Below are 22,701 nucleotides of genomic sequence, written 5' to 3'. Positions count from 1 at the left end.
TATATATTAGTTTAAAGCTTTTTTAGTAGCATAGCACGTCATGCAGCATGACACTGTGGTGCTTTTGCAATTAATTATGCAATCAAACACTGATATCGCAATAAAAGGCTCTAACCTGACATTAGCGCTTCACTATAAAACAGACTTTTCTGCAGGTTTCTCCAGGTTCTCACCATGAGAGATGGTTTTTCTCAGCTCCAGCAGACTGCGGAATGACAGAGAGGCGACGTGTGGTTTCCCCCAGCGGTCCGTCTCCTCCTCCACATCCTCTTCAAACTTGGCCCAGGGAGCCGTTTCTCTCCACTGCATCTCCTGGTTTTTATCCATGATCAGCTCATTCAGCTCCACAAACACCTGGTGCCAAAGAACATGCAATAAACGGGTGAAAAAAAAGCTATTAAAACACCTTACAATCAAAAAGCCTACAACTATCTAAGGTCTTTCTTTGGAAGAATGCAACTCGCTAAGGTAGTTAAAGCAATAGACACCAGCTATGCATTTTAACCCAAATAGCTTGTACCTCAACTCAAGTTAACTGTGCATGTACACCACAATGCAGCATTTCCTGACCTTCTGATGCTGAGCAAGCCGTCTGGAAAAGTCTAAAAGGACCATGCCGTTAGAGCAAGACTTAATGATGAGATGTCAGGCAGCGGTGTGAACATCCACTGGTGTTGTTTAGAAGTAAAAGGGTCCATAAGTACACTCCGACATAGCTGGTTTACCTGTCTAGAGGAGGATCTGAGGGCGTTAATAAAACATGGCTAACTCTGAAGGCTCGCGGTGTCCGGTTACCCGAGCTGATCTTTTCTTTATTTCTAGGTGTGTGAAAGGAAAGAAGTTCATTCATTTTTAATCAGGTCCTGCCCCCTAAAATCCTCCTTTTATTTGTTGTGAAGGACAGCGGGCTTGTCCCAAATAAAGTGGGAATGCAGTGAATGAGACTCAATCTGGGAAAAGGACTAAACACTCTGAAATAGCCCATCAGGACTTTGTGAAGGCATCTGTAAAGACATCTAAAACCTAGCTAGTTATGTCTACGATAACAAATTTGTCCCAAAATCCCAGCCAGAGGGAATGGCACAAAAACGTTTTCACAGAACATTTGGTTACACCTTAAAGGGTTAGTTCACCCAAAAATGACAATTCTGTCATTAATTCCTCACCCTCATTATTATTTATTTTATTTTTTTTTCCCCTCCTTTTTCTTTTGAGGTTTTCCATGAACCTTGGGAGTTCAGACAGGGTTAATATACTAGTTTAAACCAAATTACAGACATTAACTAGTAACCAAGCTAGAGAAACCAAGAAACTAGTATCTGTGAACAGGTGTCTGACCTCATGTGGCGTGCGGTCCAGTTTGCGACTGCGTGTGCTGGGCTCTTTGTGGTCTTTGCTGATGTGCACCACCTGACCCTTCATGCTTTTCCTGACCAGGTGTCGACGTACTCCAGGAACATCTTCAAAACGATGGCCTGGAAAAATGAAAAACATGAAAAACCAATAAAAAGATGTATATTATTTAAATAACAGGCTACAGTTTGCAGTGTAAGATTTTTGTTTTTAAAAGAAGTCTCTTATGCTGTTCAAGGCAAAGAACAGCATTTATTTGAAATAGAAATCTTTTGTAACATTATAAATATCTTTACTGTCATTTTTGAGCAATTTAATGCATACTTGCTCAATAAAAGCATAAAAAACTATTACTAACCCTAAACTTTTGAACAGAAATGTAAGTGAAGGATTTGACGGATATAAAATAACCTTTAATTGATTATGTACCACATTAAAGATTCCGAAACACTGCACTGTACTATAAAGTATTTCAGATTTTCATTCAAGGTATATTTCTCCCAGGACGCATGTACAGTACCTGCAGTATTACTCAAATCAGTTAAATGACCACATTCACTAGGTAAAATCTCATTGGCAGGGTTGAGAGGGAGGTCATCGCCTTTGTTCATAACACAACGCTCATCAGGATGAAATTACAGGATGGGCCAGTTGCCAAAGACATTCAGGGTAAAAAGGTCAGAGAGGGAATTCAGGTGGATTTGACGAACTAGTGTGAGTGTAGGAACAAACTCCAATCAAGAAAACAGGCCAAAGCCTTTTCCCACATAGCTTGTCAGGGCGAGCTGAAATTCACTTTTACATTAACATAAAAGGCGTTCACACTCTGAGAGTGATTTGCAAGGACAGATGAGAGCTGACAGTGACTGAAATCGCTGGCGATGAAAAAGTCAAGCAGAGTTTAACTTACTGTTGATTAACTGTTTTGTCTATGAACTGATGTTCTGACATCCACAGGTCAAAAGAAACGGTAGACAGTAACCGTGTAAAGTCCTGTCGTCGAGCATATGCCAGCGGATGGGCCTTTTCCCAGACTAATTAATGGCCCGTATAGCAAGACTGTTGAGAAAAGCTCAAGAAAGCTGATGGGGTATATTACAGGAACCGCTGATATACAGCTGAAGTCTGATAAAGGTTTGTCCCGCTGGGCCACAAAAGACTCTTGCTGTGAAGCGTAGCAGGACGCTTGGTGCAAATCTCCTGAAAGACGATGAAACTAGTGGAAACTCTGACTTCTAGATGTTGCAATCCCAGTAGATCAGGTCATGGAATTGTGCTTTCTTTGCTAATATATTAATCAAAACAAGAACTACCAAAAAACACCGGTTTAAAAAGGTTTAAAATGTTTTTTAAAGAAGTTTCTTATGCTTACCGAGGTTGCATTGATTTGATCAAAAATACAGTAAAAACAGTAACATTATGGACTAACTGTTTGCTATTTGAATATATTTTCAAATGTAATTTAATCCTGTGATGCAAAGTTAAATCTCTACTGGGTATGTGCATTAAAAAAAACTAACTTTTAATGCCGTCCAGGTCGGCCGAGGCCAGGGTCTGTGCCTCAAACTCATCAGTGGGGATCCGCTGGTATTTGGCCTGCTCGGTCCCCGTCATGTTGCCCGTGCGACGTCTCTCCTGAAGGTCGTAGCTGCGACTCGACACACGGGGCAGAGAGCTGGGTTCAGTGGCGCTAGGGGTCGGAGGAACAGGGTCAGATGGCCTACAACAGACAAAATGAGACCTTGTCAAATACTTTTCATTAAACCTCTAATACAAAGGCATTATAAACAAGCAAAACTTAATGGAAAGTCAACAAAAAGAGTATAAGAGTTACTATTTTTGGAGTGTTAGTGTTAAACCACCATTAAAACCATTGAACCACTAATACAAAAGCATTCTAAACAAGCAAAACTTAATGGAAAATCAACAAAAAGAATAAAAGAGTTACTATTTTTGAAGTGTTACTGTTATACAAAGCTAACAAAGATCTTTATTAACAGAAATAAAGCAAAATCTATTATACGGAGTAAATAACACTAAACAAAACATGTCATGCCGTTTACATTATTATTTACTCTCTTGAACAAAGTGAGGTTCATTAGATTGAAAAGCTTTCAATAAATGAATAAAGCATTTACTTAAATCAGATGGTCTACAAGAGACTCATCATACAAAAGCATTATTAACAATATAAGCATTATAAACAAGGAAAACTTAAGGTAAAGTCAACAAAGAGTAAACCAGTACTCTTTTTGAAGTGTTAGTGTTTTACTATTTGCTTAATAAAATAGAGGAAATAATACATTTGTCCATCCACAACAAAAAAATAAGATGCATGTCACTAAAATTATGCTCTAATTTTCTTAAAATTCGGACATACAAAGCTTACATCACAGAAAGGCTGAATATCCCCTTCAGATATTCTCCTATTGATTTTGCATTTAATTTGTCAACAAATACATCTTCATGAGCACTTACCTTTAGTTTAAACTGAGTTATGTTTCTGAAAGCATCTTAGACCAAAAATCCCAATTAGTGTTAACTTTACTGAAGAACAGAAGAAAACAACCTGCTGAAATGATCTGACAATGAATCCCGATGCTTGTAAACACACCCCTGCATTTAAAAAGATGAGAAAGCAGAAAGGAAAAGTGGAGAGTGCTTTATAAAAGCAAAGTGCGGTTGCTAGTAGTAACGGTTGAGTGATGTAGACAGGGGTGATGAAGGTCTGGAGAGAGGCTGATACCCCACTGCTCTCTGAAATAACTGGTTCTAGGTAACGAACAGGGTACGATTTACAGTAAACCAACACCAGAGAGGCGGACACAAGCTGAAGGTGGATGCTCTACTGGTCAGGCTACGAAACCTGCAATGTCTACCACTTCAAATGAGTAAATACTGCAACAAAACTGCAAAATGAAGACTAAGAAACTATGCAACACTCTGAGAACTTCCCTTGAAAAAATTTTTACCATGTTGACACAGTTTCCACCAAAATACCAAAGTTACACAAAAATGTCCAGGTCACATTTCACAACAAAATTAATGAAACAAAACTGAATGAAGAAAATGAATCCTGTTTAAGGGCCATTAAGATTTTTTTATTATTGCAGTATTATGTCTTTTTCATGACAATTAAGAACACGTTTCAGCCATATTCTCATTACTGTAATGCATGTGCGTGATTAAAATTTTTTTCAGAATGTATAAATAACATTTTATAGATATTGCATGCTTAAGAAGCAATTTCTAGCTGATTACATATTTTAGTGCTGAGCTTAATTTAACCAAAAAATAATTCACTATAGAAATTTCCATGGCTTTTTAATATTATAATGATTTTAATGAGCTGGAAATCATAATAATCAAATAATAAAAATCCCGATAGTTCCAGGTTTATGCCTGCGTGAACCCTGAATTTCTTTTTTTTTTTCAAATGAATGAGAATGAGAATTTTTTTGCATTAAATTAATGACAATTTAGGGGAAAATATCCTTAATTGTAATGAAAACATTTTTTCTTGACGGTCCTAAATATTTAACATAAAAATATTTAACTTCTACCTTTGTGCTTTACGACCAAAGTTAAATATTAAATTTACAAAGTATATTATAGGGTTATTACAGTTAACCTAAACTATAATAACAATAATAATATTATTAATAATAATAATAATAATAATCTGTTACTTAAAATAAACGTTAACTGAAATAATATATAATAAAACTTATAAATAAAAAAATAAATATAAATGTAAATCAAACTTGTTTTATTTCAGTTACTGTAGTTGCCATTTCTCAATTTTATTTAGTCTGACAATGTACTAAATACTAAAACTGAAATAAAACTTATACAGACATAAAAAAACTGATTAAATAAAGAAACACTTGAACACTAAAATTAAAACAGAAAAAAACAACTAAAAACTAGTTCAAAATATTAAAAAAGATATAATAGTATCTCAATGATACTATAATATCACTGATTAACAGTAAACAAAACTATAATTTCTCCCTTATTTTATTTGGATTTTTGGTGTAAAATCTAAACATGTTCTTGACAGCTTTTGTGAGATTTATTACAATACTTGTCATATACTAAAATCATCACACATATAATGAAAAGACATTAATATTGGATTTCCATTAACACCTCCAAATATTTGTCTTTTTTACTTTTACTGTAGTAACAATAACTGTACTAAATATGAACTGTGATTATGAACTATGTAGGTGAATGGTGTGCAACGTGTCAAAGCTTTGCCTCCAAGTAATTATATAATGACATAATCCATCAGCATATATAACAAAGCTAAAGCACCGCAGTAGATGGACTCACTCAGTGGATGTGCTGTCCTGAGGCTCTGCACATACAGCAGACGAGGGGACGATCAGGATTTCTCGCGCAGGAAGAGGTTCTGAAGTCTCGGGTGTGGATACATGAGGCTCGTCATCTGACACGAAGAACTGGACAAGAGATAAAATGAGAGAAACAATCCAAATCTATTATAGCTAGTAATTCAAAAACAGTCAACAAGCACTTAGAACTTGAGTTTGTATTATTAAAAAAAAGAGTTATATTTCATACAAATTAAAACATTCAATTAAATGTTGAACTGTGGATATAAACGAGGTTACCTGAACACTCCTGAGGCTCTGCACATACAGCAGACGAGGGGACGATCAGGATTTCTCGCGCAGGAAGAGGTTCTGAAGTCTCGGGTGTGGATACATGAGGCTCGTCATCTGACACGAAGAACTGGACAAGAGATAAAATGAGAGAAACAATCCAAATCTATTATAGCTAGTAATTCAAAAACAGTCAACAAGCACTTAGAACTTGAGTTTGTATTATTAAAAAAAAAGAGTTATATTTCATACAAATTAAAACATTCAATTAAATGTTGAACTGTGGATATAAACGAGGTTACCTGAACACTGTCTTTTCTCTCTGTTGTGAGCGCTGGGGTGACGCTCTGGCCCTCCGTAGCTTCTTCATCTTCCTCCTCCTCCTCATCTTCACCCTCCTCGATGGCTAAAGCACCGCTGGGGCTGGAACACACTCTGTGGTCCTTACTGCTGCTCCGTCTCCTCTTCCTCCCACTCTTCTTCCTCCTGCCGTCTCCTGGGAGTTTGGACAGGGGGTGGTGGATGTGATGGGACGAGTGACGGTGATCTGAAGAAGATTACAGCTATAGAGTTTCGGTTCTGCATTTTCACATTTATAGCTTTCAACATTTATCAGGGATCTAGAGTTGTAAAATTATGTTTTGAAATTGTGTAATCAAGGTATAAATTGAAACATCTTGTCAAATGTGCTCCTAAAAGATGATATTTTTATTTGTACAATTGCTAATACTATTGTATATTATTATTGTTCTATTGCTGGATCCTCCCAGGGCTGATATATTTGACTAAAACCATAATAAAACATTTTCATTACTTGAAATAAAATAATAGTTAAACTTCATAAAATAAAAAAATTATTTTATTTCAGCTAGTTGCCAAGGCAAAATGTCTAATTTTCGTTGTAGTACTATAATAACTAAAGCTAAATAAACTAAAATTAATAAATAAAAATTAATAAAAACTATATAGACATAAAAAAAACACAAAAACACCTAAATTATTAAAATGAATCTAAAATTAAAGTGAAAACAGAAAATCTAATTTAAATATTTACAAAAATCTATAATAAAGTATATTAATGATACTATAACACTAGCTCTACTTATGATGTGTGCATATATATGTGTGTGTGTGTGTATAATCATTTTCAAAGTTGTCAGAAAAAAAATTTGATTTTTCTTTTTTTTTTATGCAAAAGAAAAAGAAAATAAGAAAAAATGTAAGTATAAAATAAAATAAAAAAATAAAATGTGAAAAAATAAAATAAATAATATTTAATAAATAATATTTAAAATAAAATATTAATTACAGGGGATGCAAACTTACATTCAAAGTCTTCCTCATTGTATGTGCGGTGATGCTCGCTGCGAACTCTGGGAGTGGGGCTCAGGATCTGCTGGAAGCGTTGAACTCCTAACGCTTTATTCAGGTCCCCTTCCTCCTCTTCCTCCCTCTGTGGCACTCGGACAGTTGTGGATGATGACTCGGGCTGGAGGGGGAACACATAAGATGAAGACAATGAGTTCAAAATAACATCCAAACAAATAAAAACAAATTATAATAAAAATAAATAAATAAATAAAAAATGTCTTTAGTATAGTGACAGTCATCTGCTATTATGAAGTGACAAATCCGGCCATTGCTAACAGCGTCTTTAAACGATCACTAGAGGGAGTCATGGTCAAAAGCATTAGTTACAGTCACAGAACATTTTGAAGGCTGTCCTATTTTCCTAGCTGCATACGTTTTAGATCAGTAGCTATTAAATTCCAAAATAAGAAAGAAATGACAATAATTTATGCCTCATAAACAATAACAGTCAATTTTATAATGGTTGCTTTTTCTGAAACGAGACATCCTCAATGACGTACGCGGCCGACAATTGCGACTTTCGCAGGGCGCAGCCTTCGAAATGAGACGGTGACTGATTTTAACGATCCCTGTCAGAGTTCCCAGTGTTCCCGATATATTTTTGCAGTAATTAATCTCTTTCTAAATGAAATGGAAATCATGATATAATGTCAAACAAATGCAAACACTAGAGGCTTTATAGCTCATTGCTGCGGTTATTGCAATGACACGAGCAAATAATCTCAAGTCAAAAACAATCTCATTAGCTGCACCTCAATGGAGCGCTCACATTTGCTCAATACATACACAAACAAACGAATAAAACATTCACTGTAATTCATTCCATATAACCGTTTCATGAAATGACAAATGGTCTTTTTTTTTTTTTTTTTGCTAATTCACAAAATCTACTTGTTTCCCACAAGCAATATAACCATAACACAAAAATAAATTACCTAAAATATGACACAACAAACCTTTTCCATTTAAATTCCTTCATCTAAACCCGTTTCCTGCCATCAGACAGTACCACACCATCTCACACGCTACATTACACAAGGAGAATTTCTGCCAGATAATGCATTCATATGGTGTATACATGCATACCATGATGCACATTAAGCACCATAGCAGTTTTTTTGTATGACATACATGCTTTAGTGACTAGAGACTAAAATTATTTTGCCACTGTCAATTTACTGTAGGACTTTATCTGGGTCTGATATGAGGCTGAACATTACATCGAAATTTAACATGCGTTTTAAACCATATGAATTTAAACTTCTGATATACGGTTTTCTGAGAGCACACATCCGAAGCACACGTACAGAAAGTGGCTGTCACAGCATGTGAGTACTAAACCAAGTTCTCATTCACACACAGGTTTACGTTAAAAACACACATGAGTTGCAAAAACAGTCAGTTATGTCTGTGAAGGTAAACAGCTGGGAAATAAATCGCATGTTTATTTTAGATCTGTGTGGCAGCAGCAATATACAGTAAATAAATCAATAAATCCACTGCTCTCTTGTGTCCTCTGAGGCTGGGAATGTAAATAGTGCTCTGTGCAGTCAATGACAGAACCGTTAGCATGTTTTGCCAAAACTTTTGCCATGGCATTAGAACTAGTACACCGTTGTCGCTTGCGAAAACATAACAACGGCGCTGTGGGTGGAAACTTACAGATTAAAAGCAATATTCAAACCACAAAGACTGAGATTCAAATGTATATGCATGGCTGTTTTCAGAGAAAAGCAAAGCACTGTGTTGATTTACAAGTGTGTAGCTTATGATACAATATTACAGCAAGAGTTTTGGTTTTTAAAAATTAGCTGCACACAGCTGAATGGGTCCTATGAAAACTCAAGTGGAAATAGATTTTTTTTTTTTTTTGAGTAAAAAAGTTATTTTTCAGATTACAAATTATTTGTATTTTCTAAACATTTATCTACAAAATTACCCCAAATCATTCTAGAATTAATTTGTTCCGAATATAGCTATTCAAGTCATCTTTAGAAAATTCCTGCATTTATTTCATATCGCACAAAAACCAAATTGTTGCAATGTCAGGGCTGCACAATTAGGGGGAAAAAAAATCGAATTGCGATTTTTCTGATAAAATTTACAACTTAAAATACTCCACATTTGCTTTGCTTGTTTGAAGGGCTTCACAATTTAGCCAGAATTTTATGATTATAAATTAATCTGGCTATAAAATAACAACAACAACAACAACAACAATAATAATAATAATAATAATATTTAATACTAAATAAAAACACATCAATAAAAAATAAATATCACTACTGTATTTAAGAAATTTATAATTAATAATTTTAGATAGATTATAAGCTGCTTGTGTAAGAACACTCTTAAATATATATAAACTAATAGAAATGACAAAAAAACATAAGAAAATTACTAAAACTTAAAAAAATAAAGAAAATGGAAAATACAAAGAAATAAATTCAAAATAATATTATCTCAATGACACTAAAATAACACTGTAATGAAGGGAGAAAATTCAAGAAATTGCAACACTCCTGTTGACTAAATCTTGTTAAAAAAAAAAAAAAGGTTACAAATCAAAGTTTTCCACAAAAGACTTGTGGTCAATATCAACCCACATTAAATACTTTTGTCTACAATGAAATCACACTGAGGTTTGGCTCTTTGCCTAATAATAGACACACATATACAGCATTCAATGACCCACAATGCTCAGGCCAACAAGACAGCAAGCTGAACCCAAAGTAAACCGTTTGACGTCCCACAAGACCACTCCAGAGCAGCCAAACTCTTCTGTGGCTTATATCAGCAGTAGCTCCCTAGCGGCATTAGTGTCAGTTCACATGAAGAGCCACTGGCCAAAGCAAAGTCTCTTGTCTGAGCACACACGGCCAGCGAGCGATTAGCCACACAGATCAGTGAGGTGTCTGAAATCCCACTGACTCAGCAAGAGACGCGTGCAATAGAAGGAAGCGTTATGGAGAGCTGTGGGCAGAGATAGTCTTATTGAGCTCATGCAACTCTTGCTTCTACAAGCATATCTAATATTGTTAAGAGTGCAAGAGTATTATTATGAAGACCTATATGCTTCAAAAGAAAGAATATAGCAGGCAGTTGTCTGACAGTTGACAACTATAGATTAATAAATGCTAGAAAGAAAAGGCTAATCACAATTCGCTGTGTGTTGAGTTATTTTGAGGGGACAGCAAATTTACAGTTATACAAGCTGTACACTCACTACTTTACATTGTAGCAAAGTGTCATTTCTTCAGTGTTGTCACATGAAAAGATATAATAAAATATTTACAAAAATGTGAGGGGTGTACTCACTTCTGTGAGATACTGTATATGCAAGAATACTGAATAAATATTGAACGGTGAATTCAGTAGGAGATATTCAAATGTTAATAGGGTCATTCCGTCTCAAATCAACCAAATTATGGAAAATTCCCCGGCTCAAATTTTTCATTTTGTTAATATTTTTTCTGTAGAAAGACAAACATAAATAGTGACGAAAGCCAAAATATTAAATGTCATAGATGATTATTTACGGAGTAATCAACTATTTTGTTGAGGGGGGTCAAAACGACAATTTTCACCCGAGATTCTGAGCCAGATTACAGGGGGGTAAAAATTACTTGAGAAAGATGGCAGCATCATTATATTATTTTTAAGATTTCAAAAGAAAAGTTTATGAAGAATGAGAATCTAGAAGGATGTGTAAATATCTTGAATACTTTTAGAGTTACAGGCATGCAAACTTTAGATAGTCAATAACCATTTCATTTGATTTATTTAATTGTATTAATTTCATAATTAATTTTTTGGATGTTCACAGACTTTGCATTTACTTTGATTTTGGCACAAACTTTATTTTGTAGGTAATTAATATTTATATATTTATATTTACAATAATATTTCACTCAATATTTAATCTTTGCTTCATGGGATTAATGTCATTCCAGTGCTTTGTAGCATTTGGACCAATCAGACACACCATTTTTCATTAGATTTAACAAATCAATTATCCATTAGATTAACAAATAGTCACAGACCCCTCATCCAATAAACATGCTGGGTGCCAGGATGTCTGTGAATGACACCAGGCCCCTGGTTACCATGGCAACCAGGACCCCTCAGCCAGATCAGAAACCTTTACGACCTAAAAGTATGTAGAGAGAATCTTCCTCCTACTCAAGTCTCTCTAAAACAGACACATAATGCCCATAAAAATGGACCCTTCTCCAATTAATTCATAGGGAAACCTTTCTTTGAATGAACACACATATACTTCAGGTCATAGTATATGCTGTTACTGTTCTTGTATATTGTCTTTTGTATTGTATACTGTTTTATGCATGCTTATGATAGAACCACTTGTAATCTTACCTATATGTAATCTTACCATGTTCAGCATCTATGAATTCGTCTTCTGATGATCTAAACGAGAGTGTATATTATATGTTGGTACATAGGCAATATATTAGTGTTCTAAGAATCTTAAGTAATTTTGCATCAACACCCAATCAAATTACGTATGCAAAATACCATGCTCAAAGACAAAGAGTCGTAAACTTTCCCTCCAAAAGTGAAAGTCACCATTGGCTCTGTGACCTCCCGGTGGTGTGAGCTCAATAGGAGATAAAGCTCTCACATCAGTGACATGCCTCAGTCAGTCTGCGGTTCTGTTAGATTCTGAGAAGATGTGAGCTACACATCGAGTCAGAACATCTTTGGAGTTCATCACTCTTCAAACCCAGTAGAAGGTGATCGCAAGTCCAAAAAATTGAAACCATCAAGACTTTCATCCGAGACTGCATCCGGACACTCGTTCAACGACCAAGGCAATGCAAGTATCGTACATTTAACTAAACAAAACAGAGGTTTAGTATAAGCGGTAGACCCCGTTGTAAAACGGCACTGATGGTTTCACTCAGGTGGTTAACTGACTCATTTTCCATAGCTTCATTCCCTGTTCTTCTAATGATCTCTTTCATCCACTTTGCTCGCCTTTTGTATGTACACGTGAGTGTATGTATGCATGTCTGTTTGTTTGACTAGTTTGTGTTAGTGTTTAGTTAATAAAACTCTTGTGCGCAAATTACATGACTTTCTGATTCTGCCTTGCAAATTAATGTCCCTTTACGATTTTGATCCTCGCTACATGCTCTAATGCATTAATACTGTATAAAAGTATTTTCGGTGGCCACGAAAATATCCTTCCTAGAGTTGATATGAACTTACACTGAATGTTCGCTGGACGAACAGATTAGTTGAGGGCTATTTAATTCTGCTACAGTTACTACCGGCAGCTGATATAAATAATTGTAATTAATCATAATTAACTGTAATTATTTATATACATTTCCCTTTTGAGCTAATTTGCTACAGTATTGTATGTTTGCGTGTAGTCGGTTTCACAAATATAAAAATATACATATTAATATGCAAATATTTTTTTAACATTTTTTATAATATAAAAATACTATGAATAATAATTATTTTTCATTTGTATTTAATACAAAATATTTCAAATTATTATTAAAATAAAACAAATAAATTAAATTAAAAATGCTCTGATTTTTACAAATATTTCAGATATGTTCTTTATAATTTAAACAGTTGTGACACTGACTTCTAAGTTCTAACAAAACAATGCAATATTGTACAACATAAGCTAAACACTTAAGACAGCAATATTACCCTGGCATGATATTAATCACATTTGGGAGCCAAGTTAACCTGCAAAAACACCCCCTTTCGATATTTACTCAGACCGATGAGGCAAGATGCACCAGCCCTCAGCCTTCCAAAATTAACCTTCTTTCAAACTGTTTGCCAAGCATTGATTTATAAGATCTGATCATGAAATATCACAAAAATACATCAACAATGGCTGATATCAGAGGGTTATCAGAGACTATTATGCAACATACCTCATTGTGAACCATAAGGATGGTCAAGGTAACAGATTTAATGCTACAGCTAATTTAAACCTATGCAGACAGTTTTTTAACAGAGTAAATGACTGACCTTTACCTTGTACAGGAAATCCATTGGTCATCGATCACGTCTAAACACAAGAGTAAGAAAAAGAATCTAGTTTTCCAAGCAAATCTAAAAGATGAGCAAACAGAAACCCTCCGCAACCTGTCGTCACATGACCGCAGCAGGAAGAGGATATAGCCCCATTTCACAACGTCATGCCTCGTTCGAACTCCAATCGCTGATTGTCTAGTCTTCCCCCAAACACACCCCACATCCACACACACCCAAAACCTGCAGTCGTTTCGTCGGGTTGATCATTAACCTTATGGATCAACAGTTGCCTGCCATTAAGAGGCCAGCCAATGTCAGTTAACCAGTTAAGCTCTGTACTTAGACTGAATTATACTAACTAGCAATGAGAAATTCATACCCATTAGGCCATGAACTATAGTATTGTATAGACACAATGACTTGGGATGATGCCGCCTTCACATTTCTAGAACTAAAACTTACCTTTAGTTCTAAAAAATGTGTAGTTTAACAACTTGGTTGTTGAAGATAACAGCATAATGTGTCTAATAAAATGTTATTGGTCAATAAAAATGGTTCTAGGAAGAATCAAACATACACCGACAACTATTCAAACTGCAGGCCCAAAATAGTAAAGAAGAACTAGACTGAAGAGACTGCATTTGTGTCAAAAGAGAGCTGGCTCTTTAAAGGCAAAACCCTGGGAATGCTGACTCAGCGGAGTGTGCGTTTGGAGAGGGTGCAATTCAAGACACAGAAAGTTGCCGCATATCACCGCAAACAGCTTCAGGAGAAAAAAACCCCGTCAATTTTGTGGGTGAGAAGGTCTTTTAAGTTTCCCGAGTGAGTTTTATAGTATCTGTCAGTGATACTGGGCCATTATAGACCACACGAATAATTACAATGCAGAGGTTTGTTTAGGAAGTCTGCCTGGATCTTAAATGCTATACCCTTTCAAAGAATAAAATAGATGAAATATTGTTCACATGTAAAGGACAAGCACAAAAGTAATGAATGAGGCCACTACTGATGGAAATCTAGGAAAAATTATTTATATTTAAACGTGCACACATGACTTACAAAAGAGTACTATAGTTTGCCCAAGTTTTTTGGACATGGTTCTATGGTAATACCAATAAATAAGTAAATATTTATTGGCATCTACTTATGTGCAGATGAGTTAGCTCTACCTTCCTGCAGTCCTAAAATCATCAATATAAATGCACAATTTCCTTATCTTTAGTGAATTTCTAGCAATTACTGTGCAAATAAATTCATTTACTGTTTAAAATGTTACATTTTGATGTACATGCGACTGCGTACATACCAACTGTATTAGCCTATATTTTATATACTTTATATTTTAAAAATCCTTAATGGTCAATTACTATTGGAGAAACATGTAAATCCCACAGGAATCATTCAACATGTTGCAAGAAAAATACATAAATAGAACTGATTTATAAATTGCATTATATACACTACAATCATTTAAAATGTTTAAAAAAAAAAAAAGTTACTTATGCTCACCAATACTGCATTTATTACAATTTAAAATAACTGTATGCTATTTTAATATATATTTATTAAAATATATTGCAATATATAGTATAATAAATAGTCACCGTTTCCACAAAAATATTAAGCAGCAACAACTGTTTTATTGCTGCAGAAAATAATAAGAAATGTTTCTCAGACGCTCAACAACAATCGGATCTGCACAGGCTTTAGCCTTTCTCTTTCTCACTGAGACTCAAGCAGGAGTTTATAGGCAGCATAACCTGCAAACAGTTTGAAACATCTGTTAAATAATTTGTTCATTGCTAATTATAACCTTTACGTTACACTGGTCAAATCGTACAAACGTTTGCAGTATGATTAAACAATTTGCTGTAGTATAATAAATAGTCACCGTTTCCACAAAAATATTAAGCAGCAACAACTGTTTTATTGCTGCAGAAAATAATAAGAAATGTTTCTCGAGTAGCAAATCAGCATATTAGAATGATTGCTAAAGGATCATATGGCAATAAAGACTGGAATAATGATGCTGAAAATGCAGCTTTGCCATCACAGGAATAAATTACATTTTAAAATATTTTGTAATAGAAAACAGTTATATGTAATAATATTAAAAAAATTATTATTGTTTTTCTACTGCAGAGCAGAAGAGACCTCTTTCAAACTTATTTAAAATTTTTGACTGGTAGTTTATAGAAATTATAATGCTTATTGTAGGTATTATAGTTATAACCATCAGATCATAATACAAAAAAAGTTACCACAATCCTTGACTGAAATACTTTGACTTTTCGTTTATTTTACCACATAAAAGCTAGAAATAAACTAATAAAACCCTACAGTTCATGCTAAATAGCTTTGAACATTTGCACAACTCTTTAAATCAATAAAGCGATTGACTTACTTTGTGAATGACTGAAGCCACAGCATTGGTGAGCTCATCTGAAGTCACGGGGTCACTCATGGTTGAAGCAGCACAGGAGATGCTCAACAACGCTCGGATCTGCTCAGGCTTTAGCCTTTCTCTTTCTCACTGAGACTCAAGCAGGAGTTTATAGGCAGCATAACCTGCAAACAGTTTGAAACTTCTGTTAAATAATTTGTTCATTGCCAATTATAACCTTTACGTTACACTGGTCAAATCGTACAAACGTTTGCAGCAAAAAAAAAAAAAAAAAACTGTTTTATTGTGAGAAATATCTGTAACATTTCATAAAAGTAAATCAAATCAATAATATGCCAGATATAATGAGCATTATTATCATAAAAGGTTTTGCATAAGAAAGTAATCCAAGTAAGTAATAGTAATAAAGTAATCTAGTAATGCAAGCTCAAAATAACTTGACCTTACCTAAAAGAAGACCAAACCTATGGTAAAGTTAATGCAGTTGACTCTTATATGACAGGAGTCGCATGTTTGTTAATATGCAGGACCTGCCCAGTTACTCAACTCGGACAGCATCACTGCAAAACCAAGTTCAAACCGCCCCTTATTAAAAAAAATAGAAATCCTCCTTGCATTATTTTATAGTCATCTTGCAACAGAGTTCCAAGAAACTTGGTCCCAATATCTTTAAGAGTTTTCTTAATATAGAGCGCACTATATTGTAAAGTTGCAATGTCTTGTTAGATGCTAATTTTAGATATAGGCTGTTCCTCTGTAAAGTTACATCAACTTTGTTGGAAGGTCAACGATTTTTTTCGGAGCAGTTGAGTTCATCAACCACATGAATCAATCACTCTGTGATTAATCAAAAGTTGATACGGGAGAACGGAGGTGCGCTCACTCTATTGGTTAGTAAGACTGCAACTCAAGGCTGGCAGTCATGCATATGCTCTGGAACGGAGTAATATCGCGTCCATATCGCAGGCTTTGCGATTAGGAAATCGCAACGTCTCAAATCGCGATTTCGATTAATCGCACAGCCCTAATTCGCAGTTACACAGTAAATGCCCAAATATCTCAAAAGTTTTGGTTTCAGACCATTTTCAAGTATCTACAGGCCAAAAAGTCAGGATGCTAAACCAACAATGTAAACTGGTTTATAACAGTAACAAAAATTATTTCCCAAATCATGGAAGCTCAAGAGTCTCTTGCAAGTATTCGGATACCAAAAATCCTAATGATCAATGGACATCTAGCAACACCCAAAGTACTTTAACATTGGGAAAATTACACAAGTTTCTCTGTTTAAAAAAGGAAGTGCTTTGAAAACAGGAAGTATCTACAATTGCACAATGAAAGATAAGACCTATGATCTTCGGCTTGCTGTTGTGATGTTGTTGATCAAACGCAACGACCAACAATCAAGTTGGTTCAACCATATAAATATCTATTTATAGTATGCAAACTTCACCTTTGCATTGAAAAACACAGTTTTACTAAGAACATAACTGCATTTTTTCTTGTTCATGAGTAAAGCAATCATGTTTGTTGCTTCAGTTTCCCTCTCGATTTCCTCCAGAGGTTAACTTGGTAACCACTTCAACAATTGAGATACAGATACCCACAAATAGCTTATTCAATTTAACAATGATATTTTGCTTCTAGCCATTGTGTTTCTGTCTATCCCACTTAACCACATATTTGCCACTGGACCGTTTTGTACACCTTGAATGTGAACACAAAGGACTTTATCCATTGAAATTCAAAGCATTAGCTCTTGGTGGACACTGTCCAACTTGGCAAGAATAAAGAAAGTGGGATCAAATACAACTAATTTCTTGTCAGACAGGTATGCAATTCAAGCCACTGTACATCCACTTGTAGATTTTGCAATCTAAGTTAAAGTTATCCAACTAACTTCAACTGGAATCCTTCGTCCTGCACGGTTCTAAACAGAGAGCTCAGGATCAAGCGCTCTCAGTTGGGAAAATCCTTATGCTTTTGTGAAAGGCAAACAGGCTTATTGGATTACATTCAAGCATGTCTATAAAATATAATTTCAGACAAAGCAAAGGCGGCCAATAAAGATGCCATTCTGCAAATAGACATTCAAATCACAATGCGGAAACCTCACTACAGCAAATATAGAATTCCTAGTTTACTGGTGACCATTGGCTCATCCACATGAAAGACATGTTTGTGAGTTGGAACTTAAACTTCATACAGAAAATGTCGAAAAATTGGTTTGGATCATGCATTATATGGTGCGGCCTAGTGGTTAAAGATCTGGGCTGGAAACCGAAAGGTTGCAGGTTCAATGCATTGACACATGAGCTATCATCTTTGTGTTCATGATCAAGACTTAATCTCAGATTACTGCAAAGAAGTTTTTTTTTTAAATGAATTACATTAAAAAAAGGATAATCAAGTCTAGAACTCTCATTTCTAAGTTTGTAAGAAATAATATTAATAAAAATAAAACAAATAAAAACTTGCGTACATAAAAATGCACTTATAATGGAAGTCTATGGGACTGTTTAATGCATTTTTTATGTTGTTTTCTCAAAGTATAAATTATTAACTCAAATAGTCACAAGTTATATCAATAGCCAATCAGATGTTTCTAATTGTACACCGATTCGCACTTTTGAATTTTTTTCATTAATTGAATTACAAGGTATGTTCAAAAATTGTTGGGGCATTTATTTATTTTTTTAAGAGATGTTTACATAATATGCTTTGTTGCGTTAAAAAACAACAACAACTAAACCGTGTGCAACGAAATGGAAAAATGCAGACATGTTTTAAAAAGTTAAACAACTTTTTACATGATACAGCAGATTGTGGCGTGAAGCTTGAGCTTTTTGGCCAAAGACGTTCATCTGAGTGTATGCCTAACTAGTCAACCTCACTAACAACTATTGGATGACTAGTCAATTAATCGACCACAGTGAACCATCCCTATTATTTACAATGATTGATTTAGCAAAAGCTTCTGCAGAAGTTTCTTCACAATACAAATAGTGCAACTGTACCAAATATTAGTTAAGCACTAGCATACAAAACCACAATTATTTTTGGGAAATAATCATAAAAGTTATTTTTCACTTCATATTTTTAATTTCAACTTATTGTTTAAATACAGCTGAGCTTTTTGGCCAAAGACGTTCATCTGAGTGTATGCCTAACTAGTCAACCTCACTAACAACTATTGGATGACTACTCAATTAATCGACCACAGTGAACCATCCCTATTATTTACAATGATTGATTTAGCAAAAGCTTCTGCAGAAGTTTCTTCACAATACAAATAGTGCAACTGTACCAAATATTAGTTAAGCAGTAAATTTAGTAAATTTAGTAAAGTAGTTAGTAAATTTTTCACTTCATATTTTTAATTTCAACTTATTGTTTAAATACAGCACAGTGCTGGACATTAAGAGATGCTCATTGCTGTGAGATTAGTGATATTTAATGACTTTATCAAACTCACAAGACACGCAGCCTCTGAACTCTACATACAAACACACAGATCACAACACTTGATCATTAGATTCATTAGATCATTAACGCTCATTAGATTCAAAAGTTACTTAAGGGGGAAAATAAAAGTACACACTAAATGATGATATCAGTAAACCAGTGGACTTTTCACTGTTGACTTTGCAATATCTAGTGATCCGTCACGATATGCTGACTATTTGAATTTCACTTCTAGATGCCAAGTTATAAATTAATAGTACATTGTTGTTATGTCTGGACATTAAGAGATGCTCATTGCTGTGAGATTAGTGATATTTAATGACTTTATCAAACTCACAAGACACGCAGCCTCTGAACTCTACATACAAACACACAGATCACAACACTTGATCATTAGATCATTAACGCTCATTAGATTCAAAAGTTACTTAAGGGGAAAAATAAAAGTACACACTAAATGATGATATCAGTAAACCAGTGGACTTTTCACTGTTGACTTTGCAATATCTAGTGATCCGTCACGATATGCTGACTATTTGAATTTCACTTCTAGATGCCAAGTTATAAATTAATAGTACATTGTTGTTATGTTTATATAAACACATCTCTTAGAAAAAAGTTAGATTAATGAAAAAATAAAAATGCTTTCAACATTATGCATGTTTGTCAAATTTCATAAATCTCATTAAAAAAAAGGTGATTTTAAAGTTAAACTAGTAATTACCAAACAACAGCTTTATAATTGTTAGACACTCTTAGAAAACTTTATGCAAAAATATTTTATCTAAAACTAAATTCTGTTTGATCAATTGAGTTGATGATTGAATGACCATCAATTGTTAAAATTGTCAAAAATATTAAAAAAGTAAAATTAATTAAAATGATAAATTAATAATTTGGTACGTTGCATCTAAACACATCATTGAGGGAAAAAAAAAAGTAATTTATTGAAAAAATAAAAAGCATACACATAGATTAAACATTATGTATCAGTATGCAAAATTTCAGTCACAAAAAAAAAGAAGATAAAATTCGGAGTTAATCCAATTACTAAACCACATTCTTTTTAGATACTCTTATAAAAGGTTATGCAAAAATGTTTTATCCAAAACAAAATTTTGTTAGATCAATTGAATTGGTAAATGAAAGACCACCAATTGTTAAAATAGCAACTAGAGTTAACTATGTAAAAATAGTAAATTAAATGTCATATGACTTGCATGTTTAAAAAAAAATGAACAGTTAAACAAGCACAATGCAAAATCCATTGCAATGTACTAACTTACCTCAATGTGCTCACTGCAGAGAAGCTGCCGCTGACATCTTAGTGTAAAGCCAACAGCCACTGTGTACAGAACGCCAGCGAGAGAGAGAGAGAGAGACAGACAGCTGAGTGAGAGCTTATAAAGCACTGTATATCTGCAGTGTTTTTCAAACAATTAATGCCGTTTTGGCGCTGTTTAATGTGGAGTGACTGATCGCTGTAGCGCATCAGTTTAACAGACGCGGCAGCACGAGGTGCACGTGAGCTGATCATCTCCTCCACATTAATACCAGTTTCAGCACAAAATAAACTGTAGAGAGGGCATTTTGCTAAATATATGCACCATATAACATATTCATTATAAATTTGACTGTTCTTCCATGTTTAATTTATGTTTGAATAAATCCCAAGTTTTTATGACACGAATTGAAGTAGAAATATTATTATGTAATTGTAACTTTATTATTTTAAATACTTCATTAAGTGTAATTTTAACAAATCAGTCAATTTTAACCTTCAATATTATAGTAATGTAGTACCAACTGACTCTCATGAATATTTTACAGCATTAGTTGAGAGATTTTTTTTTTCCAATAGAAAATTTGGAATGTACTGTATATTTATCCAAAATAATCGATATTGAATTAAATCGAATCGGTAATCGAATCGAAAGCTTGTGAATGAAAATCGAATCGAATCGCGAAATTTGTGTCAACGATTTTCAACCGGCTCGCGGTTAATCGTTACATCCCTAGTCAAAACCCAGCCCTAGTATTAATCATTATTATTATTATTATTATTATTATATGTATAACTGTTTTTAATATTAATAATAATTATTAAAGTGAAAATACAATTGTTGTTATTGTTGCAAACTTGTTTTTGATTTTTTAGATGTCTAAAAACCAATAAGAACTGACGTTTATTTATTTTATCTCTGCTTTTTGACAATGCCTAAATCATTAGATTTTTAATTTTTCACATTATTATTTTATTATTAATATTATCATTCATTATGTTGATATTAGTAACAATAATGTGATGAAATAATTACCATTATTATTATTATTATTATTATTATTATTATGCAAACTTGTTTTATGGTTTCTCTTGTGAACGCGCGTACGACAGTTAACGGAAGCTAGAGATTATGATTTATAAAGTTTTAAATAGGGATATTTTTCTTACAAAAGCACATCACTTCAGAAGGCCTTTATTAACCCCCCAGAGCCGTGTGGAGCACTTTTTATGATGGATGGATGCACTTTTTTTGCACTTTAAAATCTCAACTAGTGGTCGACCGATAATGGTTTTTTGACAGCCGATGCCGATATCTTGGAAAGCAGGGTGGCCGATGGCCGATATAAAGCCGATATAACTTTATTTATTTTATTTAATATTTAAGAAATTTGAAATAATTTGAAAATGGATTTTAAAAAATTCATGTGTAAAATAAACATGCTTATACTTTAAATGACAAAGCATTTTTCACAAATAAACAAATATTTAATAAAAATGTAATTTAAAAAAAAGGAAGTAAACACTGTAACCAACAGGGCACTCAGTATTCTGGGAAGTTTGTGTGCATTGGGAATCATATTTTTTCAAATAAAGCCAAGGTAACACTCATTTTACATACAGCACACAGTGAAAATGACATGAATATGACATTGGGCAAAAGCATGAAGCGCAGCATAATTTGAAATCACGAGTTTAAAGTTTGTCGATCGCGCGTCTCCAGTGAAGCTGAACTCTCCTCCTCTCTGCATTCAATTCACACGGACCGACCGTCACGCAGAGTACACGCGATCGTGCAGGATACAAATGCACACTTCATAAGATCTCACAACTGGATCCGACTAAGTTTTCAAGGTTTTTGAAATTAGATGTTGTTCATTAGTCATTCAAAGATTTGTTTAAATTATATAAATGCGTATTTGCTGAATGCTGACGGCAAACAAGAAAGTATTATAATGTTTGCCCTTCTATTACTAATAATATAAAAGCAACCGTTATAATACTTTTTGTATACGTTTTAATTCCTTTGTTTAACAGTTCTATCGGATTATTAGACAGACTTCTATCCGTATTAGACAGAACTGAACGATGACAGCGAACAAGAGGGAGAATGTGAGCGGCTCGGGCGCTGCCGTTCTCAGCGCCATCAAAATAAAAGTCCCGCCTCGAAC

The 22,701-nt window shown here is 34.1% G+C and overlaps 1 protein-coding gene across 3 annotated transcripts in view; it reads right to left on the bottom strand.

Moving 5' to 3' along the window:
* LOC107731790 (anion exchange protein 2-like) overlaps positions 1–20,613 on the bottom strand; it is a 34,201-nt gene extending 13,588 nt beyond the window's left edge. The window contains exons 1-8 of one of the 3 annotated variants that reach the window (XM_016542963.1): positions 20,535–20,613; positions 15,784–15,947; positions 7,308–7,470; positions 6,284–6,528; positions 5,692–5,819; positions 2,874–3,073; positions 1,339–1,475; positions 174–354 (exon numbers count right to left, since the gene is read on the bottom strand). In XM_016542963.1, coding sequence (XP_016398449.1) covers positions 174–354; positions 1,339–1,475; positions 2,874–3,073; positions 5,692–5,819; positions 6,284–6,528; positions 7,308–7,470; positions 15,784–15,843 — 1,114 coding nt within the window. In that variant the 5' untranslated portion in view covers positions 15,844–15,947; positions 20,535–20,613. Of the gene's footprint in view, positions 1–173; positions 355–1,338; positions 1,476–2,873; positions 3,074–5,691; positions 5,835–6,283; positions 6,529–7,307; positions 7,471–15,783; positions 15,948–20,534 lie in introns of those variants that run through there. The other 2 variants (XM_016542962.1, XM_016542961.1) reach the window with 2 other exon arrangements.
* Between the last annotated feature and the right edge of the window lie 2,088 nt (positions 20,614–22,701).

This window comes from Sinocyclocheilus rhinocerous, unplaced genomic scaffold (genome assembly GCF_001515625.1).
Source record: "Sinocyclocheilus rhinocerous isolate Xijiao unplaced genomic scaffold, SAMN03320098_v1.1 scaffold1721, whole genome shotgun sequence".
Taxonomy (NCBI): domain Eukaryota; kingdom Metazoa; phylum Chordata; class Actinopteri; order Cypriniformes; family Cyprinidae; genus Sinocyclocheilus; species Sinocyclocheilus rhinocerous.
This window is presented reverse-complemented; position numbering and strand designations above follow the sequence as displayed.